Source organism: Prosopis cineraria, unplaced genomic scaffold (genome assembly GCF_029017545.1).
Source record: "Prosopis cineraria cultivar Desert tree isolate PC_DT_omini unplaced genomic scaffold, ASM2901754v1 PC14, whole genome shotgun sequence".
NCBI classification, from domain to species: Eukaryota; Viridiplantae; Streptophyta; class Magnoliopsida; order Fabales; family Fabaceae; genus Prosopis; species Prosopis cineraria.
In genome coordinates this window covers 1,533,842-1,548,898 of record NW_026555345.1, presented here as the reverse complement: position 1 = coordinate 1,548,898, position 15,057 = coordinate 1,533,842, and the positions used below count along the sequence as shown (strand labels likewise).

The following is a 15,057-nucleotide window of genomic DNA, read 5'->3' as shown; positions in this document are numbered from 1 at the left end:
TCTTTTCTCAGCATACTTCTTCCTTCATCGACTCTCTCTGTTCGTGCTTCCAGCTGCTATGAAGAGGTTGAACCCCCAAGCAACTCCTTTCTTTCCGAAGCCCAACCTCAGTTCCATGGAACCATACCATCAAGGTCAAGGTTGTGTCGTTCCGTTGCCACCACCTTTCTATCTTCATCGCCCCACGGAACCTCCTCCTCCCCCTCCCGCCTATTTCGAACAACCTTACTTTCTCAGAGCCGTGAGGGAAGAGGAACATCATCTTCAACCGGAAAACTCCGTTGATAGTTCTAGGAAGCAAGAGGATGCTTCCGAAAGGATTTCAAAGCGTCAGTTTCTCCGTGGTTTTTTCACTGGTTATGGAAGAGGAAAAAGAACGGAAGTTCGCCGGACCAAAGGGTTCCGGTCACCACCACTGGCTAGCCGGCCAAAAGGCTTTCCAGAAGGGACACTGGGAAACCTCAGGTTTTTCCCAAGGAATAAGAAGACGAAGCATCCTTTGGTTCCTGTGCAACGTGAGGGGAATACGACGATTATGATCAGAAACATACCTAATAGATACACGTTTGTCGCTGAACCCAGATATATGCCTCTTCATCTCTACATGCGTCGGTGATCATAACATAAATTGGAAGTTATAAGTTTTGAATTTAGTTGACGGATTTGCATATTCAATTATAGTTTTTCATGTTCGTCTGATTGATACTAGCGGTCTGATATTTCTTGCGATATTTTTGTTTGGTTAATTGGAATACTGGTCTGCATAGTTTATGTTCCGACTCCCGATCTCTCGCTTCTTCCCATGCTTATTTCTGTTGAGTTTGCAGTTGAAAAGTTTGATGAACATGCATGGGGATCATAAACTTTTCTTCTTCAACTTATAAAATTTTATTTCCTGAATCACGTCAATTTTAACGTGGTCCTCGGGTTCCGGTTCTTGTCTCTCCAGGCGGGCGATGCTGATCGAGTTCTTGGACAAACATTGTTTGTCTGAGAATCGCAGACTTGCCAGTAAAGAGGGCGAAGGTGGTGAAGGCGTAGAATCAGCCTTCGACCTGGTTTATCTGCCGATCGACTTCACGTATGTGACATAATTCTCTTCACTTATCTAGCTGTCTAGTTGACTCTAGTTTGCAACATATATCTTATTGCGTTTGCTTGAGTTTAGGATTGTTCATTGGTACGTGGTAAGGTTTCATTCGGGTTAAAATTTGAGGGTATTCTTCTATTAAGAAAAAACTCCTGGGCATAAAGAAATTTTTATTTTTAGATCATTCTTAAGTTTTAAACTATATTGTATCCATAGATGAGGCGGATGTGTGGATTCAATTTATAGAGGCAAGACATCCCCGTAATTTTCCAGTACTGACCGTCGCGATCGATTTTGCAGTACGAGGTTGAACAAAGGATACGGATTCGTGAACTTCACCAATCCGGAGGCAGCTTGGAGGTTTTACGCTGCCACGAACAATAAGAAATGGGACTACTTTCAATCTAACAAGGTTTGTGACAACGTCGCGGCTCGACTTCAGGTATTTGTTATGCCCTAACTCCTGTTCTTCATTTCTTCTTCTGATTAAAGTTGCAATTCTTTATATTCGGAGGATTCGATGATTTTTCACTTCGTCTGGGATTCACTGAGATTAATTAATTGATTTGTTAAATACTGAACATGTCTAGGGAAAAGAGAAGCTAGCGAGTCACTTGAACTCGATGAAGTTTCCGCCGGACTGGGACGAGGTTTTGCCGGTGTGTTTTAGCCCGCCTCGTGACGGCACTGTGAAGGGAGGCCAAAGGACTCTAGGGAAGCCGAACGGCGGTGGAAGCTCGAGGGCAAGCGTTTGCCAATGGAAGGAGAAGACACCTCTGGCAGTTCAACAAGTCAGCTCTTAGGAAATTTGCATGTGTACCCTCCAAATGTATGGCAATTTTCGATGATTCAGAATTAATCTTCACAATTGGACACAGGAGCGCTAGATTAATCTGAATCATTATATGTAACATCATATGCACGGAGAGTACACAATTCATTTCCTAGGTCTGGTTATGGTTTGATTTTCTTTTCCCCGGGCGGTCTATTTTAGCTTTGTCAGCTTCTGTATGTATCGCTGGTTTATGATGAAAACAGTACAGTAGGGCTTGCCCTATGCTTCTAATATCTGGAACAAAGTTTTCCAATTTCCAGGAAATCTGGCCCGAGGCCAGAAACTTTTATATACTGTTTGACTTTGCGAATTAAAGTAGGTGAAATATAAAATATTCCCTTGTAGGGTCAATTTTCTTTTCTATTTTTGGGGGTGTTGGTGTTCTTTGTGGTAGCCTAGTTTTGTGATGTTTGATGATTTGTAGCAATATGGGGTTTAGATGGACGGAAGGCAAGTCAGCGCCCGAAGGGCTGCAAATTTGTCTCTATGTGCGAAGTGTGTGTGATGTCTTTTGGTATATGGGTTTGGATGAATCTTTCCTCGTTAGTGCATCTGGAAAATGGGAAGCAGAAAGAGGGTTTGGCTTATTATCGTGGATGAACCCAAATAATGAAAGGTTGATTAGGGTTTGAATTCGAATGGTGCTTTATCATTTTTATGGCAGCATTCGAGAAGGGGAGATTGTTTGTCCTTGTTCAGTTGAACAATTGTGTGCTTGTATTGTCAATGAGGCTGAACAAGTCCATTGCGCAGCCAAGCCTGCGCATCAGTTCAGCTCATTAATTGTGACGAGATGAATTGTTCTTTTTATTTTATTTTTAATTTTTTTAAAAATAATATAGCTACTCTTTCCTTCAGCGACTGTGCTTAAAGGATAAGTACAGTGATGCCCATATCAATAAGCATGTGCTTTAATTTTATAAGGTGTTCTATGAAGATATTCAATAATTTTTTATTTACAGAATTTTAATTATTCTTAAATGTTTTTTTTGAATAAATAAATTAGTTAATTTACATGCTTATTCCTCGGGATCATGATATCATAAAATAAGTTGTTAATATAGGTTTCTAAAAACATGCTTAAAATTTTGATTTTTTTTATTTTTTGTATCTTTCAAATCATGCATAGAACATTTGAGAGGAATAAATATAATATATATTTATTCAAAACATTCTTATCAATTAATTAATAAAGTGAAAGTATAATGGAAAAAAAAATATATGACACTCATCCAATATTTTATATTTTGAACTTTAATATTATGAAAGGAAGAGTATAATAATAATAATAATAATCATCATCATCATCATGAATGTTGGGGTTGGAAAAAAAGCTTTTATTAAATTATAGTTAATATTAAAAATAAAAAGGATAATAAATAAGAAACTAAAATTGAGGTGAGCAGTAGAAACTCTACTTACTTAAGTAAGGAGGCGTACGTAATTTAACCAAGTGATGTTATTTTATTAAATTATTTTTAATATTAAAAAATGGGATTTATTAGAAAAAAAGTACTCTCTTTATTTTAAATTATAAGACACTTTTAGAAAAAGATTTGATGTTTCAAAATATGAGAAATTTTGACAAAAATAAGATATCATTAATAATAATTTTTTAATATTACTTTTCTCATTATATATATTTTAATATTCTTTCATAAATAAATGGAGTATTAAATGAAAAATATTTTTAAAATTTATATTTTTATTTTAAAAAATAAAATTATAAATTGTATTTAATAAATTTTATTAATATATGTGATTTTGTTTAAAAATATTTTGTAAATTCGTACAAAAAGAATGGAAACTGAGAGCGGTATCGTAATTTGATATAGCTTGAGGGAAGAGATAATGGCTGCAGAATGCGGGTTACTTGCTGAGTGTGTGGGTGAAAAATATTTAATGATTTATTAGAATAATAAAATGGCCATTGAATGAAGAATTCTCAATGTGCTTATTCCATTTGACAAGAATATTCTCGATATTGCGTAGTATCTAAAGGGTTATGGTTGAAGTTTATCATTGTAAATAGTAAAGCGCCTTCTGTTTTAAAATATAAGATAAAAAATAATTAAATAAAAATAAAATTTTATTAATGATAATTTTTAATATTATTTTTATATTATATTCTATCTTTTTAATAATGTTTTATAAATGAAGTATTAAATAAAAATTATTTTTAAAAATTGATATTTTTATTTTTAAAAATAAAATTATAAATTATATTTCACAAGTGTTTTTTTCGTAACATAATTTGAGAGAAAGAAAATAGTGTATAAGCACAAAATAAGGGTTTGTTTGTTTTCTGTTTTTTTAAAAAAAAAATTATTTTGAAAAATAAAAAAATTTATTTGAATAAGTGTTTTTTTACTTAATTTTTTTTAAAACTGGTTTCATTTTTTACTTTTAAAAATAAAAAATTAGAAACATCTTTAAGTTATTTTTTTATTTTTAAAATATACTATATTTGATTATTAGGAATTATAGTTACTTTAATTAATTTATATTATGAATAATCATTATTAATTATTTATAATCATTATTATCATTTTATTTTTAATTTTAAAACTGTTTTTAATTGACATAATAAAATATACTTTTATTTTATTCTGTTTTAAAAAGAATTTTAAAAACTATATTATAAAACATTTTTTAAAAATAAAAAATGAGAAAAGAGAACAAACAGGAACTATATTATAAAACAAATTTTTTTTATACACAAGAATAACTAGAACCTGTTAAAATTAAGTTATAGTTAGAGTCGGGAATAAGGGTTGGGTTTGACGGGCCGCCCGTTTAAACCCGTTTTAATAAAAGTTCGGGCTTAAAAATTTGGCATTTTTTAGGGTAACCGAACTTCGAAGCCCAGCCCTTTTAAGCCCTAGAAAAACGGGCTCGAGCCCGGGTGGCCCGTGAAGCTCGTTTTACTATTCACAAAGTATTGTTCTCACTCACCTCTTTTCAGATAATATGCAAACATTGATTTATATTTTGTACCAGCAATTGGTTGAATTGTTTTTTGCCATTTTATAGTAATTTTTATATTTCATCTTATGATATATATATAGATATATATTTGATAGTAAAACAATTTAATTAATAATTATTGTAGGTGATGATGAAGAAGCTGCAGAAATAATTAATATTGAGCCTCCACCTCCATCTTTCACAAATGGACCTACATCTTAGGGTTTTAATATTTTATTTATGGATGATAATGAGAGAGATCTTGATTAGGATTGATGATGATATTTGCCTTTATCTTATTTGGACTTTTAAATTTTTTGTTTATTTTTTAGATCATGTGAGACTTTGGTTTGATATATGTTAAATTTTAAAATATTCTAAATAAATTTAAATGTTGAATTTTATTTTATTCTTATCCGGACTTACGGGCCAGGCCCTGAGCCCTATAAATAAGGGCCGAGCTTCAATTTTAGGATCAAATTAAAGTAACCGAGCTTTAAGGCCTAGGCCCATAAGGGCTGTGCCCATAACTCTAGTTATAGTATGGAGCCCAATACAATCACTTTGCATCATCCTTTGATATTATGAAATAGTTTTAAAAATAAAAAATGAGAACAAAACTAAACAGGACCTGATATTCTTACATTTTCAAAAGAAGATACATTGCAAAGCTGCATCATTAAATTAAATTCAATGATTTAAATTTAATATTTTTTTAAAAAATATAATTTTTAATCCCTATATTTTACTCATATTTTATTATAAATTCTAACACTTTTTTTAATATTTTGAATCTTCATATTTTTATTTTTTAATGTTTTAAATCTTTAAATGATTAAAATAATTAAAGTATAGAATTTTAAATGAACGTAGAACATAAAAAATAAAAATTTAAAAATTTAAAATATTGTGTAAAGATCTATTACAAAATACGGATAAAATATAAAAATTAAAAGTCATGTTTTTCACAATTTTTAAAATATAAATTTAATTTAAATGGTTCAAGGAAAGCTGACCCCCTTTGACTGTGTGCTATTCATTAATCATTCCAATGCTCAAATTCCATGTGAAGATAAAAAACAAAGCCTCAACCAAAATACCAACAAAGTTTCTCAAATTCTTATCAGAGCCCTGCAATCCGAAAATTTGCAGCATTATGGCGGCAAATGCGCCATCCGGCCCTCTACTCCACATTCTTGGTTCCCAATCATCTTCTCTGTCTTCGATATCGCCGTCTTCAGTTTCTTTCTTTTCTTTTCTGAAGCCTCTTCTTCTCTCATCCACCATAACTGTTCCCACTGCTATACCTAAACGTCTTCGACAGATCCAAATTCTACTTCGTCGGAAATCCATCTTCGCTTCCATCACTCATCTATCTAATCCTCTCTTTTCTCACTCTTGGTCTTCATGTGTGGTCTCTGTTCCTCAGAGACATTGCGATGCTGTGGGATTTGGAGATTCGGTGGACATTGCTGAGGACGATGAAGCAATTGAACCGCACAGTGAAGAGAGTGGGATTGAAAACGAAGATGAGGATGCCGAGATGAGTGAAGGTTCATATTCGTCGCCACTGCAGAGAAACAGGGAGGAGAGGTTGAAGTTGCCGAGTCTCACTGTGAAGGAAAGGAAAGAGCTGGCCTCTTACGCTCATAGCTTGGGGAAAAAGCTAAAAAGCCAGTTGGTGGGCAAGTCTGGCGTTACACCTAATGTTGCGACCTCTTTCATTGAAACTCTCGAAGCTAACGAGCTTCTCAAGGTATTAATTCCTTGAAATTTAGTTTAAAATTGATTGTTATACCTCGAGATTGACAGGTTGTGACTTGTTTCTTCGTTCTGAAGCTTATAGGTTAGCATTAGCACTGGAAATTATTTTCTGTTTATTTGCACGCCTGAATTTTGAATCATGTTTGATTTGATCAGTAAGGAGAGAATGGATAATAAAGGGCAATTAGTGCTTATTCCCTTTTTCCCTTCCTTTTCGAGCTTATATTGGGGATTCTATTCGGCATAAGCTGTCAAGTGTTCACGAGGTCTGCGATTCCCTTTAAGTTCCAGTTTCATGTATAGTTTGCTTCTGTTGGAATTTCTTTTGCCCGCCTCCCCCTATTTTGAGTATTGCTTGTCTAATTGATTTGCTTTTAGAGTTATTTTTTTTATTTTTAATATGTTAAACTATCACATCAATCTGGTGTGCATGCTTTTATGTTGTGAATTGCCCTGTTGATAGCAGTGAATGTGTTGCTGAGCTTGTCTTTGCTTGAGATTATTACACATTGGGACCTTGGAGTTAAATTTTTACCATTTGAGGCTTCGAGATGTCAGTGTATGTACGAAACAATTGCAAATTTATGTTCACGTCGGATTATTTAATATTTTTTTCATGAGCTTCCTGTCAGTTCAAATGAAACATGTCACACTGTGTCAGAGCGCCTTCCCTTAACTTTCAATTGGAAATTGCTAGTGGAATGGTTTTGGTTCAAAGGAATGAATTTAGGTGCATTTTTCAAGTGTTTTCTGTCAGGTTTATAATAGTGACGTAAAAGAACTTTTGTTAACTAGTTAATAATGTGGTGCTTAGTTATAAAAATGTCTCTGGGTTATATTGTTTTTACTCACGAGCTTGAAAGTAAACACCTACAGAGTTTTAACCCGTTGTCATTGTTCAAATTGATTAGAATATTGAGTGCACCTATTAGCATATTCTAATTAAAGTAGACAATGAAATGGGAGTATGGGAATTTAGTTACTTTGCATTTATGGAATAAAACGAAACAATCTATCTATATGCAAGACGGCGACTCCAATATCTCCGTGAGATTTTTGTGTAAATGGTAAGGAATCATCAAAATAAGGTAGCTGCAGTCAGCAAAGAATAATTTGCAGCACACATATCTCATTTCTTGTCTTTCTAGATCTGTACTTGAATTTGAATGGCATATACGCAGATTAAAATACACCGGACTTGTCCAGGAGAGCTAGATGACGTGGTGAAGCAGTTGGAAGAAGCAACTGGTTCAGTGACTGTTGGTCAAATTGGTCGAACAGTGATTATATACAGACCTAGTCTCACCAAATTGAAAGCAGAAGAGAAGAAGAAACAAGCTCGAAAAGTGTTTCTGAGAAAACAGCTAAAACCAAAACTGGTAAGCAAGTTGAGGGCGTAGCTTCATCTCCATAATTACACCTGACCCTTGGGACATTCTCCTAATAGTCTAATAAAAATCGCAGGGTAAGGAGCAAGGGTCAAAATTTCCAAGGCGGAGATAATTTTGGAAACAACAGGTTATGAATTCTTTGTGAGCTTATATTGAGGTTAGCGGTGTTGCTCAATCTATACAGGTTTAGGCTTTTCATGCTTGGCATTTAGTAGCTCAATTTACAAACATATTCAAGGCATTTGAATCTCAATTTGCATGTATAAAACTCTTGCAGCTTATGAAATTTCACTGCGGAGGAAGACTATTACTGTATTATTATTATTATTATTTTAATAAAAGGCCACGGCAAACTGTGCAGTGAGACTCAGTTCTAGTCATGTCTAAAAAAGTCAATAGGCTTTTACGGTCATCTGGTGATTCATGTAAGATCTTAACATTGAAGTTTTTCGAATAAGGTTTACAAGACAGAAGATCAATGCAACTATTTGCTTTTCTATACATATGATCAAAAGTGATCATCCAATCTCTCATAGTGAGATGCCTGATTTTTCTAATCATGTCGAATAAAGGATGAGTTCTTGAGTAGTGATTGATGAGTGGCAAAGCCTGCATTGAGTCCAAGCGGATGTTATGGGTATTACTATATAATATTTATTGTATAGAGATTATTTTGCTTAAGAAACGAGGAAACTTTTTGACTTAGCAACTTAAATATTAGGTCATGCATGTTGATTATTTTCCGAAAAGAGACGAAGTATTATTGTTTGCAAACTCAAGTTGGTCATTGATAGAATACAATGGCATTGGCATTGTATGATTTGTACAACTAACCACATTTAATGAAAAATAGCTCCTTGCTGCTGCTGCTGCTGCAAACTCAGAAACAAGGACGTCGGCTCAACTGTAGGATACCACGACATTCACAATGTGTGGTGTTTTTAGTGCCATTCGAAGTTTTAGCATTTGACATTGTACGAGAGAAAATATAGTTCATTCTTGAAGTATTAGCACTTCATGGATTAGAAATTGACTCGATAGATATGCTCATGCATATTAGAAAATCCGGCTCCTACTGCACTTGAGTTTTGCACCAGGTAAAGTCAGCTCCCGTGAATAATTATTCGTTTGGAACAAAGCAAACTCCAGGGACAGGGTTAATGCTGGAATAACTGCAAGGTAATTGCGAATTGATGGCTGCTGCAAAGGCCATCATTGCTCTTATATAAATGGTATCCAGAGACTTGGGAATTTGCTGCGTGATTGTTCTTTATGGAAGATCCTCCATGAATAAGCTTAGAGTCGTGAAGTTCTCCATTTTTGACAGAAATTATCCAAGACTAGCCATCCTATTCGCCGGAGATACAAAGACACGATGGTGATGACCGGCTGCAAGAATGGGAAACTCATGCAAATTGGCTACCGGGAGAGAGAATTAGCGCAGGATAATCTTCGTAATATCTCCAGTACTTGTTAACCTGCCAGCATTTCATTGCACTAGGATTTTTCTTGAAATAGACAAATGTTACACCGCAATCTTCTATATCTCTCCATGATTATCAATTATGGGTTCTTTTGATTGCTAGAAAGGATAAGAATTGAATGTATTGAAAATATTAACATAAAGATGAATTAAATTATCATTTCTCTCATGGCATGACAAAATTTGATATTATATATTTTAAATATAAGAATCATCACATGTAAAAAATTTTATAAATCATGATTTTTTAGCCTACGAATTAAATTTTCTTTTTCTCTTATAACTATTATTCTTTTATGCTCTTCTACATTTTAATTATTTTATTTTTGTCTCCATTTTTTTAATCTATTTCATTTTATTTTTTTCTAGTAACTAAGTGAGATTTATATTAACTTTCATTTGCACTTAATTTATTTGTTATGGAATGACATTCAAACATGAACTAGACAAATCAAACAAAAAATAAATTTATATTCTTATTAATAACAACACTCCAAATCAAACAAAATATTTTTGCAATGCATATATGTATGTGTGTGTGTATATATATATATATATATTCATTTAAATACTTTTCTTTTTACATTCTCCCCTCCCCACAACTGGATTTTATGCTTATGCTTATAGGAAGGATATAAATAACACGGCAAAGACGTTAACGGTGTAGACAAAGCGACATTTAGTTGGCAAGAAGATAAGCATAATTAATCGGTAAATAATCATAATAGTGTCATATATGAGACAAATAACATGACTTAATCATGTGAACTGTTAATCGCAGTTAAACGGTTGACTGCAACTGTTACTGTTACACGATATATTTGGCATAATCAACAGCAGGCTTGCATTTATAAGACCACATCACATTGACACATTCTAGATTCTACAAGGAATATAATCCAGATTTAAATTTAGAAATAAAATAACAGGAGGAACACTAAAGCTTATAAATTGCTTGCATCGCATCATGCGTTTAAGAATTAATGAGCTCTGGCATGTAGACCGTAACGGCATGCCTATCCCTCGACACTTTAAAAATAAATACAAGAGTGCTTCTTCTATCCCAAATTCCCAATCAAGGTGTGTCATGGACTATATTATATAAAACTAAGCTACTGATCTATGCAGCCTTTAATTGCTTATACTGCTCAAAATCTTCAGAGAATAACATGCCATTGGGTGAAAGAAGGCGCTGGAGGGACATCGAAAACCGAGCCTATAAACGGTAAAATAATTGAACATCAGAATTTTATAAATAATGCTTGTACTTGATGCAAGCAGGAGATCCTAGTCTTACCCATTGAAATATTGCGAGAGCAAACCAGCAGCCTTGCAAGCCATATCTGCTGCTCAATATCTGACGCAAAGGGAAATTGGATGTTACGTAAAAATGAGAACAATATTACATTACACAGAAGAGATCAAGAAGGGGTTACTACCAATAGTACAAATGCACCAAAGGTGAAGCATCCGCCCATTGATAAACTTATAAATCTTAGATCCCGTCCAGCCTGCATAAACAAGCACACCATGAAACTGCAGAGACATTGCCGTATACTGTTCAATTCATGAGCAGCAAAGCAAAGCAAGTTGGAGAGATACATCATAATATACCAAATAATCATGCAATCGTGTCACATTTATGTAGTCTGTCAGATAGTGTATAGAAGGATATGGATTTCACTACACACAGTACAAAAAGAAGTACTAAAGTTGAAACAGCAGAGTTCCGTTTGACAAGATGTAATGCACATCCACAAATAGAGGTCAACAAGACATTCAGCTGCTGAATTACCCAAATTAAACAACCCTATAAGAGTAAGTTTAAAGGACCTTGTAGGTAATTCTAAGCTATTAGACACTGAACCACCCTGTTCATGTCCTGGCCTAAATATTTACATGCTATTTCTTTTGGAGAAGTTTAAGTGTTTAACTGAACATACCAGCAATGTTCCTTCAAGGCCAAGAGTAGGGGGTGTTATAGCAAGCGCTATGAAGTAAGGAATTAGCACCTTGTGCATCTGCATGGTCACAAATACAATAGTTAACTATACTAATTTATGTATATATAGTAAATCTACTCTCAAAATCATAAGATCTCTTAACATCCATTTTCTACCAGTGCAAATCATAATTGACACCACATAAGATAACAATCTAAAGTATGAAGCGCAAGCACTAACCTCCTGGATAACCATCTGGTCAGGCGTAAAAATTTTGGGGAATAACCAAGGAATTGATGTTCCAACAATTCCTAACAGCAACCCAAGTATAGCTCCAATTATTACCAGAGACCTTAGAAGTACTCTAGCCTGTTGAAATTGTGAAAATTCAGGAAAATTTCTTACAACAGCATGCATAAGAAATTCAGCAGCAGTTACTAGTAAAGAAATTAGAAATGCCCTTCTTATCTGAAAAGGATTCTCATCTAACCTTTGCCAAGCTCCGTTTAACGCCATAAATCAATTCAGGCATAAACGATTGGGCAGTTTGAGAGAGAGGTTCACCCCATACTGTACACGTGCAGAAGGTTTGAACCATGACCTAACATTAAAGTCAAATCATATCATGGCCCTTGGATTTCAGTTTTGCATACAGACAGACAGCAAACAAAGCAAGGAATAGAGGATAACAAGATTAGACTGGCGTGAGACTAACTTGATGAGCAGCCATTGTATGAGTGCCCATTGATGTGGCAAAATATATAAGTAGTGAGTAGAAGCCCACCTATATATGAAAAGTCTCAGAAACATAATAAAAAAAAAAGAGTTAAAACTTAAACAAGATTCAGATTTAAGTCGCATAATAAAATTCAATACTTGATGCAACCTTTGACATTAGTGTTACAAATACAGGGGTAGCGAGCCCAACTATCGAAAAAAACTCCTGGGCTGAGGGAATGGAGAGGGCAAATGCATTGTATCCCTTCCCTTTTAGACTCTGAAGCATCATATACCCAGCAACAACCTAAAAACAGGAATGGAAGAGGAGAAGGATCAAATATATGGCAGTATAATAGTTATTGTATTATAACTTACGCCAATATTTAGCATACTTGTGATGCCATTGTAGCCCATGCAGCCCCTGCAATACCATAGCCCATATAGATACACAAAACTATATCACCAATGCCATTTATAGCACTAGCAGCGGCCAAAGCCTTCAAGGGTCCCCAAGAATCCTTCATACCAAGACTGTGAGAGGGAACGGTAATATTAGGTGAATGGATTCAATTAAGAAGCCTATGTTTAGATAATTACTTATAGAAAGACATCATGTATTACAATAAGCTCTACTAAGGGTAAGTAGAAACTTGAAGACACAAAATGAGAAAATTTGTATGAAAAGCTAGAAAGTACAGTGATGATTATTGTTAGAACAGTTATACAATCCCAGCATCATCTGAACATGAAAAATGGGTCACAAGAAGTTTTGAGTAAATATAAAGATAAACTCTATCATCAAATTGAACACCTCACCAGGATTAACATGAACAATTATATGTAAATGAAATAGACTGTAAGAGCAGAATCTCATCTAGATCAAAAAAAAAAAAAATGCACAAAGTAGCAATCTTTCATTTCAGCTAATAAAGCTTGAGAAACAGTAGATAGCATATTTGACCTAGCACTTTGCGCAACCCATCCAACAAGTAATGCAGGCCATGCCAAGCCTCGAATCTGATAAGAAAAGAAACTCCTGATAAGTCATTTAAGCAAGTTAAACAGAATAAAAAAATTCATGGCTTAATTATTTAATAATTATGAAGCAAAAGAAAATACATTCTTATGAGAAAATATAAGATGATGGCTTCAATTGCTTTCCTCCATCAAATGTTTGATAATTTGTTATACTTTGGAAAATATAAATTGTAGCCTTTAATTAAATTAAAAAAGTATATGCAATAATAAAAAAACCTGGACATAAGTGTTTGCTGCAGGCAATACATGTAAATTCTTTGACCCAGTAAAAGCTGAAAAGAAGAATAGACAGAAAATTCATCAGTCATTGAATTCGTTATGCTACCGTTTCTGCATAAGCAAGATACTGTCATCGTAAGTATGAGGAGCACAAAATAACCAAGCATTGAAAGCACTACACATCCCATATATATAAAAAGTAAGTAGTAGATTCCAATACCAGTGAGCATTGATGCACCAAATAATCTTGTGAACAAAAGCATCACGAAGCCACAAGCTAACCCAACTAAAAGCAAGACAGAGATGTGATGCTGCACTTCTTCTCCATCCTACACAAATATATGCTCAAGCAAAGCAGTGTTAAGTCCTGGGGACACACAAAATGATAGACATGACCCGTAAACATACATCAAAAAGCTCAAAATCTACAAGATTCAGAAAATTGGTCAAATAATGTAGTAATTAATAAGGCCACGGGGCAGAAATGCAAGATAGTAAAATTTTAAGTCTTCGAAGTTAAACTTTAAACATCATAATTCTAATGAAACAAGAAACTAACCTGTTTAGCAAGGGCAGTAGCTACCATGTTAGAAGTCGCAATCGAGAGAAACATGAACGCGTAGCTCATGTAATCACACACAACTGTAGCAGGGCCTGCTCACGGGAAATTAAGAGTTCTTATGATATATATTCAGCAATCACAAGGTATATTGGGTGAGTAGATTTATTGTATCCCGTGACTCAGTACCTAAGGCAGCAAGCTCAATGGAGCTTCCCTGACCAATAACGGCCGTATCAATAAGACTCATTAGTGGTCCGCATATCCAAAGTCCCGTTGCCGGTCCTGTAAACATTACAATTTCCTTCATCTGACCCCATAAACTCTGGTCAGCCAGTTCCTTCTTCTCTACCTTTTCCACCACTTCAACTTCGCCTTCTTGCTTTCGAGAATCCTCATCCACATAATCCTCATTTGCAATAAAAGTTTCGCGGCCATCATCGGTGAGTTCTCGAGTCCGATTAACGCAAGTGGTCACGAACCAATCGCGATGCGTCCTGTAAGTTTTGAGGAATAGATTTGAAGGGAACGTAGGAATGTGAACGGAAGGTCGGGATGAATCGAGGTCTTGGTGATTGAAGAACAAGGCGGTTGAAGATTGAGGAAGTGATGATGAAGTACAAGTGTTCTTGTAGGAAGTGTTGTGAAGAACGCGAGTCTGTAGTTTACATGCCATCTCTGATTTGGTGATTTTGATGGCGATGAAGGAGTGAAGCAGAAAAGTGGCTTCCAACTTCCAAGAAAATGGAGGGAGGAGAAAGGAAGACAAAGCACAAAAAAGGGGCCGAAAAGCGAGTGGTTTGTAATTCTTCAAGCCAAACAATTGGTTTGGCTGTTTTGTGATCAGAAAACGATAATTCCGTCACTTTCTTTATTTCTTTTTTAAATCTCATTATAACAAGTGGGTTATATGAGAGTCAGAAGGATCAGTTTCGTTGCAACAATGGATCCATCCAGTTTTGATCTGGGAGTTTAGATTCAATATAATCTTATTTGTATATTTTTTTATAAAGTTCGAAATAAAAACTTTCTTATAATTGTTATTCTG

At 34.6% G+C, this 15,057-nt stretch overlaps 2 protein-coding genes across 5 annotated transcripts; one reads left to right on the top strand and one right to left on the bottom strand.

The window, feature by feature from the left end:
* The first annotated feature begins 5,963 nt into the window (after window positions 1-5,963).
* On the top strand, window positions 5,964-9,650 carry LOC129292234 (uncharacterized). 4 transcript variants are annotated; one of them, XR_008588884.1, is made up of 5 exons: window positions 5,964-6,648; window positions 7,838-8,035; window positions 8,121-8,204; window positions 8,901-9,144; window positions 9,227-9,650. XR_008588884.1 is itself a non-coding variant. In XM_054929797.1 (4 exons), the coding sequence occupies exons 1-3, from the start codon at window positions 6,049-6,051 to the stop codon at window positions 8,157-8,159; spliced, it is 837 nt and encodes a 278-aa protein (XP_054785772.1). In that variant the 5' UTR covers window positions 5,964-6,048; the 3' UTR covers window positions 8,160-8,204; window positions 8,901-9,650. The 4 variants fall into 4 exon arrangements, 3 of the variants coding, with proteins under 3 accessions (XP_054785772.1, XP_054785774.1, XP_054785771.1); XM_054929797.1 differs by having other exon boundaries at window positions 8,901-9,650; XM_054929799.1 differs by lacking the exons at window positions 8,901-9,144; window positions 9,227-9,650 and adding an exon at window positions 8,325-8,417.
* Window positions 9,651-10,350: 700 nt separating this feature from the next.
* Window positions 10,351-14,819, bottom strand: LOC129293363 (protein DETOXIFICATION 46, chloroplastic). Its single transcript, XM_054931285.1, has 14 exons — window positions 14,199-14,819; window positions 14,010-14,104; window positions 13,671-13,779; window positions 13,448-13,503; window positions 13,155-13,210; window positions 12,586-12,724; window positions 12,360-12,497; window positions 12,189-12,257; window positions 11,964-12,074; window positions 11,714-11,842; window positions 11,474-11,551; window positions 10,970-11,041; window positions 10,828-10,887; window positions 10,351-10,746 (listed from the first exon to the last, which is right to left on the bottom strand). The coding sequence occupies exons 1-14, from the start codon at window positions 14,683-14,685 to the stop codon at window positions 10,651-10,653; spliced, it is 1,695 nt and encodes a 564-aa protein (XP_054787260.1). The 5' UTR covers window positions 14,686-14,819; the 3' UTR covers window positions 10,351-10,650.
* Between the last annotated feature and the right edge of the window lie 238 nt (window positions 14,820-15,057).